Below are 25,844 nucleotides of genomic sequence, written 5' to 3'. Positions count from 1 at the left end.
AATCAGCACTGAAATGGATGTCAGATATTGAACTTTAAAAATGCCACACTATCAATTGTGCAAATCAGAAACGGAATAACTAGATGTGCAAATAACTAATGGCAAGCAATCTCACTCTTTAGTCTTGCTGAATACTATTACTACTGACCAATAAATGTATAACAGCCCTTCTGAGAAATGGCTGTAAGTAGTGCTGGTACTGTTCTTTACAAGCAATAAAAATATGGCAACTCTGCTTAGAAATAATTACATTGTGCGTGATTAATATATGTGCATTTCTAACAGTGTTTCTGTTATTAGCTGTAGTAGCACTGGTGAAAATGCACAATGTTTTTTACAATTCATTTCACCTATGCAGTCTGTCAGCAGCCAAATAAGAAGACACCCTAACCCTGCTAGCTTTTATTTCCAGCTGGTAGAAATCTATTGTGCTTAAAATGCATTTTTTGTAATGCATTTACAAAACATTTTGGAAGCAAAAACCTGAAATCCACTGTTAAGTTTTTTTTTTTTTTTGTTTTTTTTTTTGAAAAACCTTTATTAGCATTTCAACCAATAACAAGTATGGGCCTACAACCCCCCGGGGCCGGCCGCTAAGCAGACAAAGCAACAGAGATCCAATGTTGACACAGGCAGAACCTCAGGGAGCCGATTCTCCATGCTAATATATTCTCGGCCAGTGAATGGCGCAAGTAGGACACCAGGATTAAGAAGGCTTTCATTTTATAATAGGGAAAGACGAAAGGATCAGGTGCCAAACAATTTCCCAGCAGCGATAAATGGCAGGCAGAATAACAAACGTAAACATTAAACGGCAATCTATCGAGTCAATGGCGCTAAAACAGGAAGTGCAGGATGTAGAGAAGTATCATGACCAGTTGCGCCTGCAGTCCCATGCCCTAAAGCCCAGAAAACACCCCGGAAATTGTGGCACACATGAAAAAGCAGTGATTCACACACTGTTAAGTTTTATTTAGATTCCGAACTCTTTGGACCAAATGTTCCTTAACCAGGATGCACTATATGCTACTTATTTTACCAAACGGTACTTGAGGGAGACCTCCAATACCCCATTATAAACCACTGTTTACCTACTTTCCAGCTTTCACCAATGTTGCCGGTCAAGGTTATTTATGATACGATTTGCCACAAATTAACCAGAAATTCCTAAGGGGCGCCACTTACATTAACCTGTAATAGTCTAACCTCATTTTACCAACGTTCCTAGCCCAGTGTGCTATAAATTGCAAATCGAACTAGATTTTCCAAATATTCCTTCGTTGAGGATATTAATAAGTAAAAAATAGCATAATATAAATACCAACTTTTTCTGTTGTTTACAAAATTCCGTTCGAAAACCCAATTCGCTTTACCCAAATCCTTTCACACTTATTATGCGGGGCGAGAACCCAAAACATAAATTCCCGACTACTGGCCTGGGTAGTCCTGATGCCTACTCTAAGTATAATTAACAATTACAGCCAACTGTAGGAGAGAGCTGAAAAGAAAACTAGTTATTCAAAACATTATTTGCCCAATAGTACAATCTTAAAGCAAAATAAAAGCGTCAGTTATGGTCTGAGGCTCGAATTTTATTATTCGATAAAACTACATTAATAAATTATGCAGCTGGGTGTTAAATAGACTGGGTGCTCTGCCTACATACCTGAGTTATAAATGTTGTTTAGCTGTTTACACCCAGGTGGTAACGCATTCGTGGATGCTCTTGGCTGGGCATTGTTTCCATATCCTCCATTTTGCTCGAGTAGCTATAAATACACATCAAGATTAGAAAGGTTGCTTCAAAAACTATTATCTGACACTTTTGTTACGATAATCAACTGAACATGTAAAATGGTGTGGTTCGCCAGTTTCTTACTTCAGATGTTTACAAAATTCGAGAAAAAAACCATACTACTTAGTGAAGCTTTTATGGAAGGTCAGTCACTGTGAAATGCGTGCGACGCTCTGACGTACAGCCAGAGCTATTCTGCTCTAGTATCTGCATGGGTAATTGTATCGTAAACCAGACTTAGTTTACAAGAGATTGCCTGTTATTCTCGCCACAAGAAAGAAACTGGTTGCTTATTTGTTCCGATCAGCTGTCTACAAAATTTTAGATCCACCAAAAACGAATATACTAAGGCCCTCTTCATGTACATATTGGGTAAATGCGGGACCTGTCTAAAATACTTAAAATAAAGGATAGTAGCTTCCTAATACAAATGAGCAGTTTTAATTGATCAATTCCTCAGTTTCAATCAAAGCACCTTACAGTTTTCAAAAAGTCATCCTTATTCTTACATAAACCAAGTTTAATGGACTTTATTTGGTTTTTGCCAAAAAAAGAATCTATAATAAAGATTCTTTGCAAAACTGCAGTGCGTTGATGTAAGGACTTTATTTTTCGGAAAAAAGTAATTCTCAAGATATTAACTTCAAACAAAAACGTTAGAAAAATATTGTTTTAAAAACTGCTCAAACTTGGCATAGACTACAGTTTTATTAAGAAGTAAAAATTATCCTAGCTTATATCTAACCTCATCACACAGCCATTTGAAAGCCATTAAGGCATGTAGTCAGGTCATGTTTAGAGACAATAAGGGATCAGGGTATGGATATCATCTAGTGTGGAGTGGCAAGGAGCTAAACGCAGGGTAAAAGTGGTCACTCCCTACTACCCCTGCAAACATTTATTGGTCTTAGTCCCATGTTAAAGTAAGTTGCTTGCTTCAAGATAAACCATCCTTCGAGTACAAATTTTTTAGTTTTCAGTTACAACCCTAATTGTTTAAAACAACAAAAACAAGATGCATATAATTAACGAGACAAATAAAAGCACTAAAAACAAACAAATACACAAGTCAACAGAGTGACAAAAGTGCCTGTCTGCATTTCAACGGCTCACCTCTGTAATGGGAGATTTCGGATTCACATTTCTCGCTGCAGCAATCTCCTGTAACTGATTCACAACTTCAGTGATGGGCAATCTATCATCTGGATTTACCTTCAGCATGGAGCCTAAATCGAAAAGTTAGATTGGAGGCACTTTTCATCAAACACGTTCTTTTTCCAATCTTAAAATATAGTTAATTTCTTAAATAAAGATACTGGAGTAATCATGCTTGCTTGGATGGTCCAATCCATCTGGATGTAGAGTTTGCCGAGTTAGGTTTTTTGCAAGAATGAGGGAATTCATGTAAAGTGTAAAAGTGACTAGTGTGCAGAGAGCAATGTGATCTGCCTGAGGTTTAAAAATACTGCTTGGTGGAGTGATTTATTTGTACTGTATCTTCCCAAGGAGTATATTAACAAGCATTTGCAATGCAATAGGTCTCGCATTTCCGAGAGATTAATCTATTAGCATTTTAAATGACAATGTCTTTCAAGTGAATGGTCATGAGTCAGATTATTGAAGAGTTCAGGACCTGTAAGTAGCTATGAGTGCCTGCGTGATATTTAGACATTGTAAACTGAATTTACAAGCATTTATAAACATGGTGAGACCCTTTATCTACCTATTTATTAATGTATGTACTTGTTGAGGGTGAAACTGCCTCTAGGCAACTATACATCTAACTGCTGTACGTTCAAGAAAACCGAACTAACAATATTTCATTAAAGGTAAAAGATACGGAGATACACATTTTCAAGACCTGTTTTCCAAAAGCAATTAGGTGAGAGGTAGGCTTGAAGTACCAAAGTACTACATTAATTTCATAACAAAAAATTACCTTCAGGAACGCTATTTCTGGTAGATCTGTCTATCTGCAGATTCCTCACCTTTTGAATATACACAACATCAGTCTGGAACCGTAAACATTTTGATAGCTCTCCAATGCCGTTAAGGGGTGCCGACTCTACCTTGGCTCTGAGCATGGCACTGTGTGACGTCACTGGAATCATTAAGAGTGGGCATAATGACGTCAGTTCCTGTCCATTTTTTAACACACCTTTGAGGCGAATGACTGAAACTATCATCAATAACAGAGGGTCAGTTTTCTTTTTAAAAGAAGACGTCATTAAGAATAGAACCCCAGGATCGTTGGTACTACCAGTCGTACAATCGGGAGGGGGGTGGGTAGGTGAGGAATATGCAGGTAGATCTCACATCCACCAGAGAGAGTGTTACCGAAGATAAGAAACTTTTATATTTACCTGCTGATTCCTTACCCTTTGATAGATTCCCCAAGCAGTCCCACACCTGGCGGTGGGTGCACATGTTATGTTATGTTATTTGTACACTTCTATAGCGCACGGCCACTCCACTGGAGTATCCCGGCGCTTTAACGAAGACTCCCAACCGAAGATGGGGAAAAACATAACACCAAAAGGGCATACAAACACAGAAACAGCATCAAGATTACGGGAAGAGCAAAGTCTTAAGAGCCTTGCGGAAAGACAGAAGACTAGAAGTCTGTCTTAGAGAGATTGGAAGATCATTCCAGGCATGAGGGGCTAAGTGACGAAAAGATCGTCCTCCTGCTCTTGCTCGTTTGATAGTGGGAACACTCATCTTTGATAAGGACGAGGATCTAAGAGATCTGGGAGGGGTATACCAAGACAGTCGTTTGGAGATATATTTGGGGCCTATGCCATGCAAGGCCTTGAAAGTCGTGGTCAGAGTTTTAAATAGAATCCTTTTTGCAACTGGGAGCCAATGCAATGTGGCAAGAAGATCCGTGGCTCTGACTTTCCTTGGAAGACCAAAAATGGCTCGGGCTGCAGAATTCTGGGCGATTTGCAGACGCCTGACCAAATATTTGGGAAGTCCCAGAAACAGAATGTTTGCATAATCCAGCCTGGAGCAGATCAGTGCCTGGACAATAATTTTTCTGTGCTGGATAGAGACTAGAGGGAGAAATTTACGAAGCATCCGCAGGATGCCGAAACATTTCCCAGTAAGAGATGAAATATGTGGTCCGAAAGATAGCTTGTTGTCAATCACCACTCCCAAATTTTTGGCTTTCACAGACGAGCTAGTGGGAGGAGACATATCTTTCGGCCACCAGGTTTTCCAATCGGGTTCAGATGTACAGCCAAAGAAGAGCAGCTCCGACTTGTCTGCGTTGCACTTCAGCCCATGGCGTCCAAACCACTCAAAGACAGCACTCAAACATCCGTTGACCTGGACACTATCAAACTGACCATCCCTGTTACTTACAAAGAGGAGCTGGGTGTCGTCAGCATAGCTGACAATCCGGGCGCCAAAAGCCTCCGCTGTCACCGCCAGGGGGGCCATAAAGATGTTGAACAGGAGGGGGCTCAAGATGGAACCTTGAGGGACCCCCACTTCAAGTGGTGACATTTCAGCAGAGAAGGGTGGCGCCCAGATTGTCTGCCGGCGGTCGGCTAAGAAGGATTTAAGCCAATTCCACACCGTTCCCCGCAGACCAAAGTCCCAGAGTCTGGAGAGAAGAAGTGCGTGGGGAACGGTGTCGAACGCCGCCGACAGGTCCAGCATAATCAGTACCACTTTTTTACCAACATCCAACTCCTCCCTGATGGCATCTGTGACTTCAAGGAGCGCGGTCTCCGTGCTGAAATTTGCACGGAAACCAGATTGAGTATTATGCAACAGACCCCTTTCCTCAATAAAATTGGAAATAGATCTGTGAGCAAACCTTTCAGTCACTTTCGCCAGAGCAGGGAGTAAGGAGATGGGTCTGTAATTTGCATAGACTGCAGGGTCGAGCGCAGGTTTTTTTATAAGTGGCAAGATCATGGCACTCTTCCAAGCTTTGGGAACTACCCCGGAAGAGAGTGACAGATTCAAAATGGGATTAATCAAATCATTAAGAACAGGTGCCATATTTGCTAGACACTTGGCAGGGCAAGGATCCTGTGGAGATCCGGATTTGAGACTTGTCAGAATAGCAAGAGAGCTCTCATGATCTAATAGGGGAAAATTGGACAGAAAGGGGCCATGATCTGGCAAGGTACACCCCAGACTTGTCGTATGCTGCTGGAAAGTGGCCTGGAGAGATGATTGAATAGAGGTGATTTTCTGTACAAAATAGACAGCTAATTCCTTCAACCAAATTTCGGAGTGAGCATGGATCGGAGTATAAGCAGAGGGGGAGGTGAAATCTTTAACCACCCTGAAAATTTCCTTGCAAGAATGCTCCGCTTCATTTATTCTAGATTCCAGATAGGATTTTTTACCATCCCAAATTAATTTATGGTAGGCTCGAGTCAGCGTCTATACCAAAAAATCCTGAAGAACTGAGCAAGCAAAGTGACGATACCACCTCATTTTGGAATCCCAACAATAGTTTTTCTTGAAAGTGTGGAAGGATGACCAAGCTCTCACCTTACAAATATCTGCTATAGGTACTCATCTTGGTAGTGCTGATGTAGAAGGGAATGAGCTCAAATACCTTCTGGATGTTCCTTGAGCGGCCATGGCGTAGCAGATCTTGATACACAGCATAATCTATCTTGAGAGTGTCTGCTTGTAGACTGCCTTACCTTACATTTTTCCAATGTATCCCACAAAAAGAGGAGCTGATCAACTAGTTTGTGTGAGAAGTTGGCCTGATATATGATGTCACTAATTCTAGTGTACACCTTGTATCAGTCCAAACAACCCTTATGGTGATTGGTTGTAAAGTCAACCTTATAGACCAGCTATCCTAGTGGTAGCATGGACAAGAGCAGTCTTAGGCTAAACTCTGAATGGCATGTGAAGCCAGCTGTGATACCATATATAATCCCTTGAATACCAAATGAAATGACACCACAACAGATATATATATAAAATAAAGTGTATTTATTCTAGTCAAACCCTCAGCACTCTTTATGCGATTCGAGGTAAGTACAACACAGATAAGTAATACAGTTAGGCCCTAGGGGCCACGCAAACCATATACTAAGTAAGTGGTATAAGGACCACTGTTACGGAAATAGGATAGGCCTAGGGAATCGCTGGGGCTACACTATACTACCCCAGGTTAGGAAGTGGGAGGCCCACGGGATTCAGGTGCAGAGTGGAAACACTCATGCGTAATGCGTATAATCGATAGAAATAGTACAGTTTAGAATTAATAAGATTTAGGACACTTCTGGAGTAACTAGGAAGTCGAGACTTGAGAACTAGACACTAGGATAGTCAATACCCTGATGAGCACCGGAGTACCCAAGTTACCTAGCCCACAGGCTGCGGGTGCATAGGTGTGAACTTGCGTCGGGTTTCGGCATCAACTCCTATGGATGCCTGAAGGAAAGAATGCCTGAAGAGTGTCCGGTGGATCCCAAGGCCGGGATCAAGAAGGAAGGATACCTGCAAGCAGAAGGGACAGAGTCTGGGTCACTAGCCAGTGACCACGTGGAACCAGGAAGGAACCAGGCGATGTTGGGAGATTGCAGGTGAAGAGGTGAAGCTTGTCGCAGCAGCCACGGGTACCAGGACACGTCGAGGACGACCAGGACCAGGAGGCGAGCTGTCCCACGAAGGCTCTTGCTGTCAGCGGCGTCGAAGTCGAACTAGGACTCACCAAGCCTTGGCAAGCGGAACCCACGAAGAATGGAGGACTTGCTTCTGGTGCAGACCAGGAAGGTCTGGGGTGCTTCTCGTTTACAGAGGAGCAGGAGCCAGTCTGGAGGAGCCAAACCAGCAGTGGAAAATTGAAGGTGTGTCGTCGCAAAGGTTGCTAGCCAACGGGCAAGCAAACGGACAGATGCGGCAAGCAGGAAAATGCAGAAGGGCCCCACGCAGGACTCGTGGAGTGTGGGGGGGCTGATCTTCGGTGCAGATGGTGCTTGGGGTTGGGGCTTCTCAATCCCTGGTGCACAACCTCGTGGGTGCCTCAGAAGCTGCGCTGGAAGATACTCGCCACTTTTCCCAGGTAGCCGGTCCCACGTCTCTCGTCGCCTCTACGGATCTCAGCTCGGCTGTGGATGTGGATCAGGGTCGGAGAAGTCTGGAAGTCAAGGCTCTGGTCGGGCTCTGCAGTCGGTCCCTCGTAGAACTTCAGCAAAGCAAATGGTAAGTCTCTTGATGGTGCCTGTTCGCACAGGATGGCCACTCCTTGGCCACAAGGGAGATTCTTCAGTCTTCTTCTTTCGTCGAATGTCGAAGGTCAAGAGTTTCTGTTCAAGTTGCAGGTTCAGGATAATCTAATCACCTGGGGCCCAGCTACCACACTTATACTAATCTAGGGGGCTGGGTTGCCTGCTAGGTCACGCCTTATGGGTGGGACCTGGGAGGGGGGTGGTTACACCCCCTTCCCTTTGTCCAGTTTCACGCCAGGGCTGGGGCTGGAGTGCCCCAGCACCGGTTTGAACTGGACTATGCATGGGACACCTTTTGTGCCCCAGGCAGTGTCTCGTTTCTTTCATCCCTCCCTGCCCCAATACACTAAGGCCTGTCTGTGGTGGTGCTCGCACCTCCCAAGGCAGGAAACCTATTGTCCAAGCCTCCCGTGCCGGGATCACTCCCAGCAGCAGGCGGTCAGACTTGTGTCGTGGCAGCAGCATAATCCATTTTGTGATGCTGGGGCTCTGGTTAACTTTAACCGGGTAAATAGGTTTCAACATGTCTTCTCCCTCTAGAAGGGAGGGATAATATCCTCATCCCCAGAAGTGGGATGGGGGTAGTATTCCAAAGTGTTAGACACCTTACACGACATGTTTTGATAAAGCCAAACCATAGTTACCATAACCGTTTAAGATTATAAGGCACTTTAAGAGTATATGGTAGGCTATATCATAGAACAGCTATAAGGACATGGTTCCGAAAGCTGCAGACAGGCTCAGCTCATGCTAGAGCACCATCTCACATGTTACCAAGCACTCTGCCTCCAGGATTGTTAAGGCCTACCATAGGAGTGGCTGATAGGTACACATGTGTCTATATCTAAGGTAGGTATAGGAATACTACACCTAAGCAAGGAGTGATTACACGACCTTGCCCCAGCTGAGTGATCAGCCAGTTGTGTCATAATGGAAGGCCAGGCCAGGGGTGGTATAATACACGCTGCAGCCCCTGGTAGGCCTAGGGTACACCTATGCCCTGGGTACCTAAGGTACACTGAACAGGGGCCAATAAGGTGATCCTATCCAATTGGGTTATGCACCTAAAGTACATAGTATTAATTTAGAAAGAGAACAGCAGGGCTGTGGGTCTGATTAGCAGGCCCACAGACACATCTAAGTCGAAAACCAGTAAAGCAAAAGCAAAAAGTGGGGGTGAACATAGAAAGCAGACCCCACTCTCCTACAGTTTGAACTCGCGGGTTCTGTCCTGATAGAAGCTCACAGCTCTTTGGGATCAAGACGATAATGTCTTTACTCTTATTTAGTTGGATGTGAAGGAAAGTGTGATAGACTGACCTAAATGGAACGGAGTAACCAGTTCCGACAGGAAGACAGACCTGATTAGAAATAACAGTTTGTCAGGAAAGTACAAGGTAAAGGGTGGCTATACACTCAACACCTGACGTTCGCTTACCCATCTAGCCACCTTGTTTGCAAGTAAGAAGATAGTTTTAAACTTTAAAAATCATAAAGGACAAGTATGTAAAGGGTCGAATAAAGAACACATTATGGACGGTAAGACCCAAGTTGAAATGCCACTGTGACATTATGAAGGGAGTATCGTATGGGAGTACCTGTTTGTGAGAACCTTAAGGAGTCTTAGAACAATAGGACATTTAAAGAGTGATGGTTGATCAGGTAGGAATATAAAAGCCAATAAGGCTGAGAAATAGCCTTTAGAAGTAGCAACCACAAAGCCTGCTGGGCTTGCGAGAGAGAACGGCGAAGAATGTTAGACCAATGAGCCTAAGGAGGATCTATAGATTTGTCTGAACACCATTTAATAATCCTGGCCCATCTGCAGAATAAACAGTTTTGTCAGAGTGTTTTCTTGCATATGAAATTACATCCACATCAGTAGGTAAAGTAAAGGCATTCAGGTTGCCTCACCCGAACTCCAGGCATGGAGGTGAGGCTCTGGCGGTTGGGATGTAGAACATGCTGTTGTGACTGCAAGAGGCGATCTACTCTCTGAAGGAGATGGAGCGGAAGGCACAAGGAGAAGTGAATAATGGCTTGGCTATATACCACACCCCAAATGGCCAGTCAGAGGCTATAAGATTACTTGGGCCCAGTCAAGGTAAACCTTCTTCAATACTTGAGGAAACAAAGGTATGGAAGGAAACGTGAAATGAAGTGGAAAGTTGGGGGCGGAGCTTGCCTGACTCCAAGATGGCCACGAGTTAGGGTAGCTCTCCCAATCGCCACTATCAATCCAACATAACCCTGGCAGAAATCCTGTTAGTAACTCTTTTGTGAAGGGTCGTCGTTTTGCTGCCGTTAAGTGCTGCCAAGCGAACCCAGCGGTTTCCAGATCGGAGCGGTCTCGCAGGGGTTTTTCGTCAGTGACACCCGCAAGCTGTAGAGGAATGCGAGGCCCTCCGACTACGCAGATCGAAATCACGCCCTGACTCCGAGTGAGAGGTCTAGGAGAGTATCCCTTCGTGAAGCGACACAAATCCCGGGAGAGATACTAATGGAATACCCGGCTCAGCAGAGACACGCGGGAAGCGAAACAGACGAAACGGTCGAAGGAGTGGGCGGTGGAGGCTGCCGCGAGTAAAGGCTGGGAGCCCTCCCAGAGGCATCCGCATGTACAGTAAGTGGGAGCTCCTTGTTGATCTGAGGGCGCCCACCGCTCAGCAACACTTTGCTACCGTGGGTCACTGTGCTCCTAAGACTGGATTAGGGGTGGGCGGAATTTGCGAAAGTGACTTTCGCAAATTATCGCGAAAATGTTAAAAATCTCCGCAAACACGCGGAAAAATCGCGAAGATGCGGAAGTTTTTTTCCCGCCCGTTCGCGGTATTTTCTGCGTGGTCGCGGCTCGCCAACTTACCCATGCGGTTGCTCGCGGGCGCGGCCATATTGTTTTCACTCTTCTCGCGGTGCATGATCGCGAGAAGAAAGACGTGATCGCGCGACCAATGACATTACTGCGGGCGCGAACTGTCGCGAGACAGCGCAAATGGCTACCAACAATCCAACATCTCGTGGAGAACGCGACCGGATCGGGAAAACTTGTCGGCGAACGCGGGGATTCAGGTAAGGCGATCGCGCGCGCATGTATTATTTTACAGCGCGAGCAAGAAACAAATTATCTCTAAGCTGCGGAATGCGGAAATTTTGACATTTTCGCGCTCTCCGCGGAACGCGAAAATGTCAAATTATCGCAATTTCCGCGAGCGGAACGGAAATTTAGCCCAGGCCTAGACTGGATGCACTGGCGCGTTTGCACCGACACGCGAGCTTTGACTAAGAGCAGCGGCGGCTGGGTCAACTCCATGCTGCGTGTTAGGCCGGAGGCAGAGCCACAGCTGACGCACACCGGCAACAGTGAGTAGGCTGGGGCTGCCGGACACGACTCCTGTGTGCCTGGGAGCTGGAGCGGTGTGCACGTTTTATCTTGGGGGGCCCAGAGAGTAAGGCCTAGTGGAAAAGTTGTGCGCATGCTGGACAGTGCTGAGGCCCTGTGAAGTATCAACCCCCAGCTTAGGCCTGCATGCAAGGTCTCTTTTGGGCGTGAGATTACACCGCGGTGCTGCCGCCACGGATCAGTGCGGGGAAGACTGCCGCTCTAATTGAAATACGCGGGAGGTGAGCAGTGTGCATTCAAGGATCCCATACTCACCGAGCAAGATGCCGCATTGGATGATCAGGAAACAGCAGCAGATATGGATGTGAAGCAAGCATTGCGCACCATACAGCAAAGTCTTTTAAAAATAGACAGCAAAATCGGCGCATTGTCGTTCCGCATGGACAGGATGTCAGAACGAATTGACAAGCATGGGGACAGACTTGACACGGCGGAACAACGCATATCTGATATGGAAGATGTTTTACGGGCGGACTCGGAGACAGACAAAGAAAGATAAGATTTCATGTGTACTGCAGGCAAAGGCGGAGGATCTCAAAGCGAGATCTAGGCGGAACAATTGCATTTTGGGGGTGGCCGAGTCGTCTAATATTGGCAACATGGAATAGCATGTAGAGAAGTTGCTCATCATACTACTTGGTCGAAATACTTTTTCTGAGATTATCATTGTAGAACGAACCCATCGTTCTTTGGCACCTTGACCGATCCCGGGAGCAGCCCCTCGACCTATAATAGCAAGATTGTTGAATTATAGGGACCGGGATGTGGCCTTGCAAAATAACGTGTGAACTGGGAACTCTTCGCCACAAGGGTGCAGAAATAGCTCTATTTCCAGACTTCACATTGCAAGTGCAGAAAGCAAGACAGCTCTCCACTCCAGCTAAAAAGAGACTCCGTGACCTGAACTTGGAATACAGTATGTTTTATTCTGCCAAATTAAGGGTCAGAGCGAACAGTAACATGAATTTCTTCAGAGACCCTAAAGCTGCCCTGCGCTTTCTTAAAGATAAAGAACAGCGCTTGAAACAACAGGAATCGCCTAGTACCTCTCAGCCCTACACAGAGGACCCCCCGGGTGCTGACGAGGAGCAAGAAGAGTGAACGAGTAGATGGCGCTGGGACAGGCACTCATGGGGCAGCACAAGGATAATGATGAGGCAAAAAGGGCAACATGCACACCATGTGGCCCTGGTGTGGTAGGAATGAATAATTAATATGTTGCAACTTGAATGTACTATTTATGGTTACACTCCTGTCCTTTAGGCAAACTGTATCGCTGTGACCTGCATGGAACTGATATTCAAGGGACGGAGAGGCTATGAAAAGCTCTCTCAGGAAAGACAGTTGAATGATTAACACAGGGTGCAGCACCAATTTGTAAATAGACCATATCATGGTGCCCCTCACAGCAGTATTTGATTTGGTTGAAGGCGAATGGGGGAGTGGATAGGGTGGCGCAGGGAGACAGAAGAGATGGCAACATCTGCCCCCAAGTGTATCACACCATGTGAATTGTTTTGTTTGGGGTTTCTGTTTGTTTCCAGGCAACAGGGATGGGGGAGGGATTCAAGATAGCCACGACTGTTGTAGGTTTTCGTGGTGTGGGTGGGAAGGTTAGTTTTGTGTTTGTGGTTGAATGCTGTGAAGGAGACATAACACAACATTTCGACACACAGGGGTCCGTTCATTACAGTGGTTATATTCACCAAATATCTTTTGAGGGCGGGAGGGTAGTGTTTCCATCTTATGACCTGGAACATTCGTGGTCTAAATGACAGTAGGAAGGGTCGGAGATTAAGTGCATACTTAAAGAGACACTCTGTGGCTAATGCGATCCTACAGTAGACACATCTCACTACGGAGCGTAGTGGGTATGTACTCCCTAAACTACAAGGAAATGATACTCTGCAGACTATACCTCGCACACCAGGGGGTCCTGATATGGATAGATAAAAAGGCAAGGTGGAAATAACGGGACTACTCAGGAACCCACAGGGCAGGTTCGTGGTGGCCCTTTGTAAAAAGGGAGATTTGAAATTCCTCTTGGTCGAAGTGTATGGTTCGAATCATAGTGATCCCCAATTTGCTGGCAGCGAAATTGGTGCAGTGGAAGGGTATCCCAAAGGAGTGGGGCGGTGATTTTAATTGTATACTTGATCCAGATTTGGATAGATCCCAAGGCCTGTCCAGACGCTCAGCGGCTGCTGCAGTAGCAATAAAGGATATAATGCACACAGGAGACATAGATCTCCCATGGGGAGGGGCGACACACATTATTCCTCAGCCTACAATACTCACACTTGTATAGATTTTTGGTTAATATCTGGGGGGTTATAAACCAGAGTCACAACCTGTACACATCTTCCCCAGACATATTCCGACCACTCCCCAGTTCAGCTCATATTACTATTCAGAGCGCCAAGAGTTCTGGCATTCACATGGCGTTTCCCACCCTACTCATTATTGGACACTGTTTAAAGCAGGGTTGACAACGGCGATAGATTTCTTTGCAAACAGCCTAGGCTCGGTCCAAACATTTGCTACAGTTTGGGAAACATTTAGGGTATATATTAGGGAAGTAGTGATTTCCACACATGCAGGAGTGTTACGATCTATTCGCGGCAGGTTAGCGACTTTTGAACAGGAAATTTGGCACATGGAAAGGGACCTGTCTGGGACGGGTGCTATCCAAACCGCCGCAAATCTCAAACAGAAATGGGTAGAGTTCCTAAACACAGCTAATGAGGATCTCAAGCACATGGGGAAATATGCCACAGCACGCAGTTATGGGAAGCGGAAACGACCAGGACACACGTTGGCCGGGATACTGATGCCCAAGAGGGAATTAAATAAAATGGTAGGCGTGTTGGACGTCCGCTGCGCATTACTGAGGAAATTGCAGCCCATTTTATTTCTTATTATCATTCGCTGTACTCTTCCCAAATTCCGAATGACAGCGTTGCCCTTCAGGAGTACCTGTCTTATATTAAAATGCTGTGGCTAGTGACAGAGCATAGAGAGCACCTGATGGCACCCCTGAAGTCTGATGAGATAAGAGACACACTGCGTGGGATGGCTGCTTGGAAGGCTCCAGGGGCGGATGGGCTCTCAGTGTCCTTTTATAAAGAATTCCAAGACTTATTGATCCCCTATCTTAAAATGCTTTATTAAGAGATGGCGGAGTCTGGAATTATGCACCCCTCCGTGCATGAAGCTGTAATTGTCACACTGTTAAAACCAGGCAAGTCACCTAGCAATTGCTCCTCATACAGACCCTTGTCTTTGCTTAATGCTGATGCCAAGATTTACCCTAAAATCTTGGCTAACAGGCTGGTCCATTGTTGCCTGGTACCATTCGCCTCGAACAGGCTGGGTTTGTCCCAAGTCGCAACTTGTCACAGAATTTGAGAACCTTGTTTGGAGTTGTGCAGATGCTGAACCCAGAAGTCAAAGCTGCAGCAGTATTTTTTGATGCCAAGAAAGCTTTTGACTCCGTTAAGTTGGGTTCTTGTTTGCAGTACTGCGCAAGATAGGGGTTGGGGACGTTTTTTTTCCACTTAGTGTCAGTGTTATACGCATCGCCCACTGCCAGAGTGAGGATTAGAGATGATGTCTCCCAGTCATTCAATATTACGCGGGGTACAAGACAAGGGTGCCCGCTGTCTCCGCTGTCGTATGCGATAGTTGCTGAACCATTGGACTGTGCCATCCACGAATATCACACACACAGAGGGCTAAGGTTCCACGAGTACACACTGAATATTTCCGCTTATGCGGATGACACTTTGCTTTATATTCATAACCCGGAAGTAAATCTGTCCCCCATACTACGAGAGGAGGTCCAATTTGGTGGCTATTCGGGATTATGAATAAATTGGGACAAGTCCATCATATTTCCCCCTCACCCCTGCCACTGCAAAGCCGACCATGGAGTTCCCATTGCGCTGGACCACTAAGGCAGTGTGGTACTTAGGCATACAATTTCACACCGACCCAGCGTTAGTGATTCGGGAAAATTACGGAAGGGCTAAACAAAAACTAATGGAAGATGTGGATAAGGCTCCCGCTATCGTTAATAGGGAGAATCGGTATAATGAAAATGGTGATTCTTCTACGCTTTCTCTTTTTGTTCCAAAATATACCTATTCTCCTACCACAAACCCCATTTAAATACTAGCCTACATGGTTGATACGGTTGGCTTGGGCAGGGAAACAACCTCGAATACGGTGGGATTCCCTCACTTTGCCCTTTGAGTTGGGTGGGCTAGGGGCCCCAGATTTAGAGAAATACTACAGAGCGGCAAACAGTACTTTCGCCAATTACTGAATACATGGCCCACAGGACATACCCTTTTTATACTTGGAAAGGAATGCGGCGGAACCGCTCATGCTACCCCAGTCAATTAGCCATCCAGCCTCCAGGCGACTGAAAATCTTTGACTCATTAGCTGTCACAGCACAGGTCTGGCAGACATTACTACATATGCAAGCTGGGGCTTTTCTGTACTCTCCAGAGAAGCCATTTCAATGGTGATTGTGGTTCCGGCTGGGTCAGGATGTGGGAGCAAGGCGGGCACTGCAGACTGTGGGTATTAACATAATGGGTGATTTTTTTTTTTTTAAAGACGGTACACTAGCTACTTGGAAGGCTTTACAACAGCCAGGTATGCAACCAACAGGCACAGCATTGTTTCATTTCTTCAAGGCTAGACACATTTGGCACACCCTCCTAGGCGAGGATCTGTTGGAACCACAGGCCATGGGGGCAATCACCACCCTCCTGAAAGTCAAGGAACCCTTTAAATTGATCACTAAATTTTACACTAGCCTGCAGGAAACCCGTCGGTCCGAAGATCTAAAAGTCAGACTGGATTGACAACGTGACTTGGGTGCTCCACTAAGTGATAAAGAGTGGCATTACTGCTGTTCCGGCACCCGGTCGGTCTCTCTTAATGGGAGACGAGGCATATTAATCTTACATTTTTGCATAGAGCTTACTACACCCCTGAGCGACAGTTTTGTTGTGGGCTAGCAGAGCACTCCAGTTGTCAAAGACGCGGGGTGGAGGGGGGATTCTGGCCTCTAGCTTGGCAATTTCCTGGACTTCAGCTATTATGTGGCAGGGTGTTTCAGCAGCTGGGGACCATCATCATTGCAGACCTAGAGCCAGACCCCAAGATGGCATTACTGGGGTGGGATCTATCCGTGAACAAAACAGTGCATCCTTTGCAAGCCATCGGACTTCTCCTAGCCAAGTGTGGTGTGGCAATTTGTTGGACGGGAAGCCCGCTACCACGGATAAAAGAATGGCATGCTGATATGTTATATTGTAATACGCAGGCCGATGTATGTAATGAACTGCTCCCACTCCGAAGCCGTCCTAAGAGCTGTTGGGGACCATACCAAAAAAAGCTCTTAAGTAAAACTGCTAGTGCAAACTTAGACTCACAGACTGCCACTAACGAGGCTATGTCACAGGAAACATGAGTATAGGAGAGTACAGAGTCCAGAGTCTATGGAAGGGTTCCATTAGCAGGGCTACTGAGCAAGAGTTAGACCTCACATAAGGCTATGGGCAGCAAAACTGAATGGGAAATACTGTGTGAGTTACGAGATTTGTTCCAAGAGATGTAACTGTTTAGGTGGTGTCCCTCAGCTGCCCGGTTCATGTCTTTCATTGTTAAAAACCATGTGTACTGTTATGCCTAGATGTGATGTAACTGTGTGATGTATATAGCAATACAATAAAACCAATTACAAAAAAAAAAATGAAGTGAAAGTTCAATTTCAGGCAAAACATGTCCCTCAATGCTTTCTGCATAGGATACTGGCAGGCACAGAATTTAGGGCAGATGAGCATTCGAAAGAGGCAAACCGATCTATTAGAGGAGTCCCTCACATTCAGAAGAAGATGTGCTTGGCCCCTCTGGGTGAAGGCGCCACTTGTGGTTGGAAAGATGATGCGGACTGAGAATTTCCACTTGTACGTTGAGCACTCTAGCCAGGTGATGTGCTACCACACACATCTGAGGGTTTTGAGCTCAGGACCTAGAAAGGTAGAGCTTTAGTGCAGAGAAGAGGCAACCTTACCACCCCTTATTTGTTGATGTACCACACCGAAGTCACGTTGTCTGTCAAGTTTTGAAGTGACCATGAAGGGAAGGAAGAAAGGCTTTAAGATCCAGACATATTGACTGCAATTTCAACAGCCTGATGGGCATAATGTTTTCTCCTGGTCACCAGAGGTCTCCGATCTTCAACCCATCCAGATGAACACTTTACACTAGGGTGGAAGTATCAGTGATCACTGCTGCCACTTGAGGAAGTGGATGAAAGGGCTTCCCTTGTACCAGATTGTCCTTCACACGTGACCAATGCAGATCCAATGTAGTGTCTCTGGTGATTTTGATATAAGCTTTCATATCTCGATTGTGTTGGAACAGACTGCGGAGGCACCACTGATTGTCCCTCATGCCCCAGTGTTCATGGGTGACCAAGAGAATACAGGAGACTAGCAGACTGTGCAAGTGCAAGACAGTCAGGATTGTTACACTCACCCCATCATGACACATCGGTATCATAGCAAAACCAAAGGGAATAATGGACTGAGTGTTGAACATTGCAAGCACTCACCCCGAGTCAACTGACCAGGGTTTAATCCATCACCGTTCTTTAGCCCACTCTGCCACCCCAGTTCAGACATGGACATTTGCAAATCAGTCTGACCCTGTGCCTCATGGGAACAGTCTAGCCCGAACTGCCAAGCCATGTCTTCCCTGGACCGGAAACAAGCTTCCTAGGACCGGTTTCTGGCATTTCAGCCGTCTTCAGCCAGGCTTGCTTGAATCCAGTGGCAAAGTGAGCAAGGGACTCACGTCTGAGCATACCCTGCCAACTTATGACGAACAAAGCAAAACCAAAGGGAATGATGGACGGAGTGTTGAACATTGCAAGCACTCACCCCCAGTCAACTGATCTGGGTTTAATCCATCACCGTTCTTTAGCCCACTCTGCCACCCCAGTTCAGACATGGACATATGCAAATCAGTCTGACCCTGTGCCTCATGGGAACAGTCCAGCCCGAACTGCCAAGCCATGTCTTCCCTGGACCGGAAACAAGCTTCCTAGGACCACAAACCCCATTTAAATACAAGCCTACATGGTTGATACGGTTGGCTTGGGCAGGGAAACAACCTCTAATACGGTGGGATTCCCTCACTTTGCCCTATGAGCTGGGTGGGCTAGGGGCCCCAGATTTAGAGAAAGACGGCTGAAATGCCAGAAACCGGTCCTAGGAAGCTTGTTTCCGGTCCAGAGAAGACATGGCTTGGCAGTTCGGGCTGGACTGTTCCCATGAGGCACAGGGTCAGACTGATTTGCATATGGCCATGTCTGAACTGGGGTGGCAGAGTGGGCTAAAGAACGGTGGTGGATTAAACCCAGATCAGTTGACTGGGGGTGAGTGCCTCAAAGGCTTATTTGAGGCCAAATAGGAGGACTCTGAACTGGTAATGTGTACCAGTTACTGTGAAGTGGAAATATTTGCGGTGTTTGGGATGAATGAGGATATGGAGGTATACATCGTCCAGCTCTAGAGAAGTCATGAAGTATCCGCTGTTAAGAAGAAGAAGAATGTCAGACAGAGTAATCAATCGAAAGGATTGGTTGCAGAGGAATTTGTTTAGCTTTTTGAGCTCCAGGGTGGGTCTTTATTCCACGGTTTTCTTGTGTATGAAGAAAAAATGGGAGCAGAAAGCCTTTCCTTTTTGAGCAATCAGAACTCCTGGGTATGACCATCAGTAAACCAGGCTAGGTCTAATACTCATCTGTCCCATGTGATGTTTAATTGATGCAGGTAGTTGGTGATGTTCGCACCTACAGGGTGTGACAGAGGTGATGTAGCTGGTACTTGGCTGAGGTCACTGTTTGCAGCCTGTATCCCGGCTCTGGGATGGTGGCTTTCTGCAGTGACCCTGTTTGCATAAACTGCTGTGGATGGTTGACCATATGCCTGTTGCCGATAGGTAGGTCGAAACTGGGGGTGGTAGGTCTGGTATGATTGGGAGCGCTGATAACCACCCCTATATGTTGAGAAACCTCGGCCGCACGACTCCTGAAAGGGCAACTTCCTGAACTGGAGGGTGCTGAGAGACTTGGCTGCGTCAGTATCAGTCTTGATGGCTAAGAGGGCATCATCAAAATGCTTGTCGAATAGTGTGTCCCCATCATAGGTCATATCAAGGATCTTAGACTGAACTTCAGGCCTAAATGATGTTGCTTTAAGCAATCCTTGGTGACTTAAAACTGCTGCCTCTGCCAGCTGGCGGAAGCCAGTAGAGGCATTGTCCATGGCGCCATCTTATCTCTGCGGAGGGAAGCTCGCCTTCCAGTAATATTTTCATGGCCTTAGATCTTTTCTCTTCAGGTATTAGGTCGATGAGTGAACCAATATCCGACCACATATGTCGATCATGGTGGCCCAATATAGCCAGGGAGTTGGCCGCACGAACGGTGATGGCTGCCATGGAGGAGAACCTTTTGCCAATGTTAGCCAAGCTTCCTCTTTCTTTGTCTGGCGTCGCTCTAGGCACAGATGGGTTTTTGGAGCGTCGCTTCGCTGCTTGGGAGATTACGGAATCCGGTTTGGGGTGTCCTGTCAGGCATGCAGGAAAATCCTCTGGAGTCGTATACTTTTTATCAAAAAGAGGCAGGACAGCCGCCAATGTAGCAGGGTTCCTCATTATTTTCACACCTTCACAGATGTAGTCTATACTAGGTATAGACCAAACTGACTTCCTTGTTTGTTCCTTAAAGTCATAGAGGAAACAGTACGATTGATTGACAGAAAAGGGGAGGTGGAATTGTGTTGATGCCCTATCCATCAAGTTATGAAAACCTCTGATATCTTTTGGAGGTGAGTCGACAGGGTGTTGAGGAGGAGGTGACCGAGTAGGAATGACATAGTCCTAATCATTTGGTGAGGGCTGAGGTTCGGGAATTTCGCCTTTTAGGTCATCATCAGATGTCGATGGATTATCCCTCGGTGGTAGTGCGATGCGAGAAACCGGCATTATTCTAGGAGTGACTGGTGGAGAAATTAGTGGAAAAGCAGGTTACGGTGGCACAACAGGTTGTTATGCAGGAGGATCAGAAAAACGTTTTTTATAATCTATTAGCATACCCTGGAGATACTGAACCAAAGATCTTGGCATTGGTACTTGGTACTCTCCAGGCGGTGGATCAGACTAGTCCCTGAAGTCCTCATAATGCTTCTGAGGAAGAGGACAAAATACCGGATAGCAATAGCCTCCGTCTTCAAAGTGGTTTTCTTCTTGGTACTTGATATGGAGCTCTGACGAGCTATGCGCTGTTCCAAAGGGGCCATCATCATTTGACTCATCTAGGTCCAGTAGTTGACTTGGAGGCAGCAGTGGCACATTGCTGGGTGAAGTAACCTCAGGCTGCAAAGAGGTCTTTGATATTAAGGTAATTCTAATTTCGTCGATGGAGACGTCAACAACATCATTGTCACAGCAATGTAAGTTTCCTGCTTTGATATTGTTGTGGACATTGTGCATTTCATAGACGGAATCGTCGGGGACGGAATCATCACAGACGGAACCACTGCCAACGGAGTCATGGTCGGCAGAATCATCGTCGACGGTGATGTGGTCGTCGACAGTGGTATCATCGACTGGGACATCGTCGACAGGGCTGTCGATGAGGCCTTCGTGGATGCTGCAAACCTTATCGACGGGATGGGAGCGCCTATGGCTGCTGTCGTCTTTGCCGTAGATGGTCTTGACGATGGGACAGTAGTCACTCCGATCTTGGTGTCAACGGTGGTGGTTCAGGCGGCGGGGCTGAGAGAAAGGATTTAAGCCTAGTCATCGACGAATCTGAGGAAGAATGAGGCTGTTCTTTAGCCTTTGTAGAAGGCGTAGTTGGCTCAGACAACGCTGTTTGTGAGGAGAACTGTTTGTTTCTCCTTTTTTGTGTTCTTATGGGATGTTTTAAGGACTTTTTGATCTCCTCAGAGGTCCAAGCCTGCGATCTTGATCTTTTGAGAAATCTTGCAAAGGCATCGCTATCCTCCTCAGAAGATGTCTGAGTTTTTAACTTTTGGAGCCATAAGAAAACGCGTCGTCCTCTGTTCCTCAAGGTCTTGGAGGAAAAAGTAGGACAGATTTTACATTCCTTTACCTTATGTTAAGTGCAGAGGCAATAAAGATAAGCCTTTTGTGGGTCATCCACACATAGTCCTTTCTTGCCATAGGTCTTGAGGGGTCGGAAAAGGCCTTTAGTATCAGCCATTGTAGAAGCAGAATAATTTTGAATAATCTTACAGGAAGAAAAAAAAAATGAGCTGAGGATATTTTCTTAACACACGACATGCGGTGAAAATCTGAGGGACTCGGAATGTTCTAGAGTGTGCCAACGTCAGGATTGGTTATCGTTCAGATTGGTCCTTTTTTAAAAAGGACATAGATAGGCTAATAAACGTATGGCCTATTGCTATTATAGTCTATGATAGTTTTAGATACTGGTTTACTATGGTACTTTGGGACTCTCACTTTAGACAACGGGGAATGATTCATCCGTGCAAATTTATGAAAGATCCAATACTGGATAAATAGATGGTCTTGCGGTAGAGGAAAAGGTTTAGGCGGTATATGGGTGGAGTCTGTTGAAAAGCAAGGCATAGCCCCATTCCACACTCTGTAAAACCCAAAGGTCTGTGGTCATTTTTGTCCACATTTGTGGTAAAGAGGATACTGCCTCCTAACTGGATGTTTGTGAACCAACATTGTAGAACTAGGGCTGCTTCCCCATTGTGGCTGGGGAAGAAGAGGGAGAGGAGGGAGAGATGGATAAAAGACGCAATCTTCTTTTGCCACACCCTCAATATTGTCTATAGCGAGGGTTCTCCTGTTATTGCTAGTGCTATTGACTTGTATATTTTTGGCACCCTCGAAAGGAGAATCCTCTACTTAAGGCACAAACCTTTTTGGAATGGTGGTAGTCTCTGGGTTTAGTTTGTAACCCATGGGTTCTCATAGTAGCCTTTTCTCTTAATTTTTTGAATGGTGAATCTGCATTAGTGCCAAAAAGCTGAGACCCATTGAATGGCAAGTCCATTCATGTCATTTGTGCATCCTGAGAAAAACCCTAAATTCCTCAGCCAGACAGGTCTTCTGAGAGAGACTGAAGTCTTCATAGCCCTGGCTACTGAGTGCGCAGTCCTGACTGAACAACATATTGCGGGCTGCTTGGCCATCACTTATCAGCTTGTTAAAGTTGTCTTTGGTCTTGAAGCTTAGCAGATAAGTTAGAAATCACACTGACTGAGCAGTCTAGTAAGGCATGCACATAAAAACCCATCAGACATCACTGAGATTTCAATGCCGTACTTCCTGCAGAAAATGTTTTATCATGCTGTTACATTTGCTTGAACTCCAGGACAGAAGGTGTAAAAGTAAATGAAGTGGAAGACAGTCTGGAGTAACAAGATGCCTGCACCACTACCTTTTCAGGGGAAGGTTAGATTGTCAAAAACAGGAGGGTACCCAGGAAAGGGGCAGGCTTTATAACTACGAGCTATTTGTCTGGATACTGCAGTGGAGGTAGTAGGTTTCTCCCAGACAGCTGAAATAGGCTCAGTGAGGTACTCATTGAAGGGAGAAGTGGTTCTACTGGGTGAGATGAAGAATGCAGAACATCAGCTAAAATACTGGACATGATCTCTGTAGATGGAAGGGGAAGATCCAACATTTCTGTAGCTTTCCACAGCATGGTAAGACGTTACCTCAGGTGGTAGGAGTCCTTTTGGGGACAGTAATTCCCATTCCAGGGAAGTGTATAGACCACTAGAGTCCTTCAGTCCTTGAAAGTTTGAGTCAATGAGGATCTGTTTGGCTGTATCAGCAGTAGAAGTGTCATTATTTGTCATCCTCCCCAAAGTAGTAACTTTATTCTTCAACTAATCTTTGAGCTTCCCTTCTAGAATGATGATCATCTAGCAAAGACAATAGATCTGTAGAAGGCAAGGGTTGTGGTACAATCTGTATCAAACTGTGGCAGCGGTGGCATTTGATGCAGCACCGATGATGTGAATTGTGGTGCCGGTGATCTATTGGGATTCAATGTTGGAGGAGAAGACATTGGAATGCACAACGGTGAAGGAGTCTACTTCGGAGTCAGAGCTTTGGCATAAGTATTTAGGTGCTCAAGATACTTCAGGCAGTGGCTGTTAATAGGGCACTGAAATTCCACCAAACAAAGAGGCCATCCGATAGGCACACTCTAGGGGCCCATCGCTCTGTTAAAAAGATTAAATATTGCATTAAAAAATGGAGAAGGATCCGTCCCAAAGGCAGGAAGTCCCGGGTTCACGTGTACAAACTGGGGCATTAGAGTCGGCGCCACAGATGAAACATTTTCTGGAGCAGGCACTGGGTCAATTGGATTTATCAGAATTAACGGGGAGGCCAGAGCAGGATTTTCTACCACTTATTCTTCTCCGATCTAAAGCGGGTGAAACTAGTGATTTTACCTTTTGTAAATCAGAAGGGTTCATGTTGCCTCTTCTTGTGCTTTCTTTTTGAAGACATAAAAGAGTGACTCATCTCAACTGGAGACAAATATTTTGGCTTCCCACTGAATATGCCACATTACTACGCATTCTTTTTCCCCACAGGCAATTACAAAGCAGTTGTTACACCGACTGCCTTGTAACAATGCATACCTTACTCCGCAAGTAACAACAACTTGCTATAGGGATGTTGGAAAAGTATAATTTACTATTCCAACTCCAGTTTGTGCAACTGTAGGGAAAGTGTTATATTTAAAATCCAACACCTTCTGACCCCTCCGCAAATCGTTGTTCCGACTTGCGGAGTAATGGTATGCGTTGCTACAACGCGGTCGTTGTAACAATAGCTTTGTAATTGCCTGCCGGGAAAAGGACTCGTGGTAAATGATGTTGACCCTTCACACTCCTTGAGCACTCTGGGACTTATCTTCTGTTAAGAGTCACAAGTGTTGGCCTCATGGTCAGATCCACAGCATCATAGGCAGATGGCGTGAGGATCAGTGATGAACATCTGGCCTTCACAGTCTCTATATGGCTTGAATCCTGACCATTTCAGTAGCAAAATTCTGATCAAAACTGCACCTGAAAGGAATACATTTAACATAAATCATCGGACAACTAATTTCTCTTGAGCAGAGTTAAGAGCTGTGGATCACGTCGATGGTGTGGAAAAAAGGGAACTGATGTCATAAGGCCGATGGGATGCCATGTGTGGAGCCGAGGTGGAGTCAGCGCACACCTAGTGTCATGGGGGAGATATTTAAATGTTTCCAGATCTAGACAAATGCTTGAGAAATCCAAAAGGTGAGCAATATGCAGGTAGATGCATCTATTAGAAAGACGGACGTGTAGAAGCCAGAGTTAACTCCAAAAAAAGCATTCCACAAACCGAGCATGACCTGTACTTTATTGTTTAATAGTAATATCTTATTTCAGGTATTACATTTCCAGAAAACTTGTGACTTCTATCTGGTGTTCTGTGAGTCCTGAGGAAGGTAATCTGACATGCATGTTAGATGGCTGAGAGGTCTGTTTTATATACCAGTCAGCTAGATTTAAAATTAACTCTTGCTTGTTGCAGCAATCAGTTGGCATTATGTGACCTTTCTGTTCTAGCAATTATTATGACAGCATAAAGCAGATCAGCTTTTAATGGGACAGAACTGCTTTGAAGAGGTTGGTCATAATTGCTTTTTGACTGATATTGTGGTATAAGAAATGGGCTCTTATTCACCGCTAGACTGAAAACCAAAATCAGCAAGGGAATTTTTTTTCAAAACTGTCCTACACTGTAAGAGGTCACAACTGAACGGAGTAACTGAGGCATGGTTGGATGATGGCAGACCATCGATCTCTGAAACCAGCCCACATAGTCGGCAGTCTACCAGGAAAAAAATCAAAGTGGCTGAATGGTCAGTCTGGCCCTGCCCTTAAATTTCAATCAATCAGGGGTTTGTAAAGCGCAGTTATTCACCTGTGAGTGTCTCAAGGCGATGAGGGGAGGGGAGGGGGGGGGGGGGGGGTCAGGGGGCTGATGATCCGTCTAGGTGAGGCGGTTCAGTCGAAGAGCCCTGTCTTGAGGTATTTCCCGAACTGTGTCAACGATGTGGATTGCCGAAGTAGAGGGGCAGGGTGTACCAGGTCTTGGCAGCGAGGTAGGAAAAGGATCTTCTTCCGGTTCTGGTCTTGTGGATCCGTGGGACGGAGGCCAGGGCGAGTAGGGAGGAGCAGAGTTGTCTGGCAGGGGTGCGGAAGGCAAGGCGGGGGTTCATATATTCTAGTCCTGTGTTGTAGAGAGCTTTGTAGGCTTGTGTGAGGAGCTTTAAGGCAATTCTGAAT

The 25,844-nt window shown here is 45.7% G+C and overlaps 1 protein-coding gene across 3 annotated transcripts in view; it reads right to left on the bottom strand.

The window, feature by feature from the left end:
* The window catches only part of GAK (cyclin G associated kinase), a 1,898,577-nt gene that overhangs the window by 1,343,236 nt on the left and 529,497 nt on the right, over positions 1-25,844 (bottom strand). For all 3 annotated transcript variants that reach the window (XM_085636622.1, XM_085636624.1, XM_085636623.1), the window contains exons 9-10: positions 2,909-3,021; positions 1,667-1,769 (exon numbers count right to left, since the gene is read on the bottom strand). In XM_085636622.1, coding sequence (XP_085492748.1) covers positions 1,667-1,769; positions 2,909-3,021 — 216 coding nt within the window. The remainder of the gene's footprint in view (positions 1-1,666; positions 1,770-2,908; positions 3,022-25,844) is intronic.

This window comes from Triturus cristatus, chromosome 2_1, assembly GCF_964204655.1.
Source record: "Triturus cristatus chromosome 2_1, aTriCri1.1, whole genome shotgun sequence".
Classification (NCBI taxonomy): Eukaryota; Metazoa; Chordata; class Amphibia; order Caudata; family Salamandridae; genus Triturus; species Triturus cristatus.
This window is presented reverse-complemented; position numbering and strand designations above follow the sequence as displayed.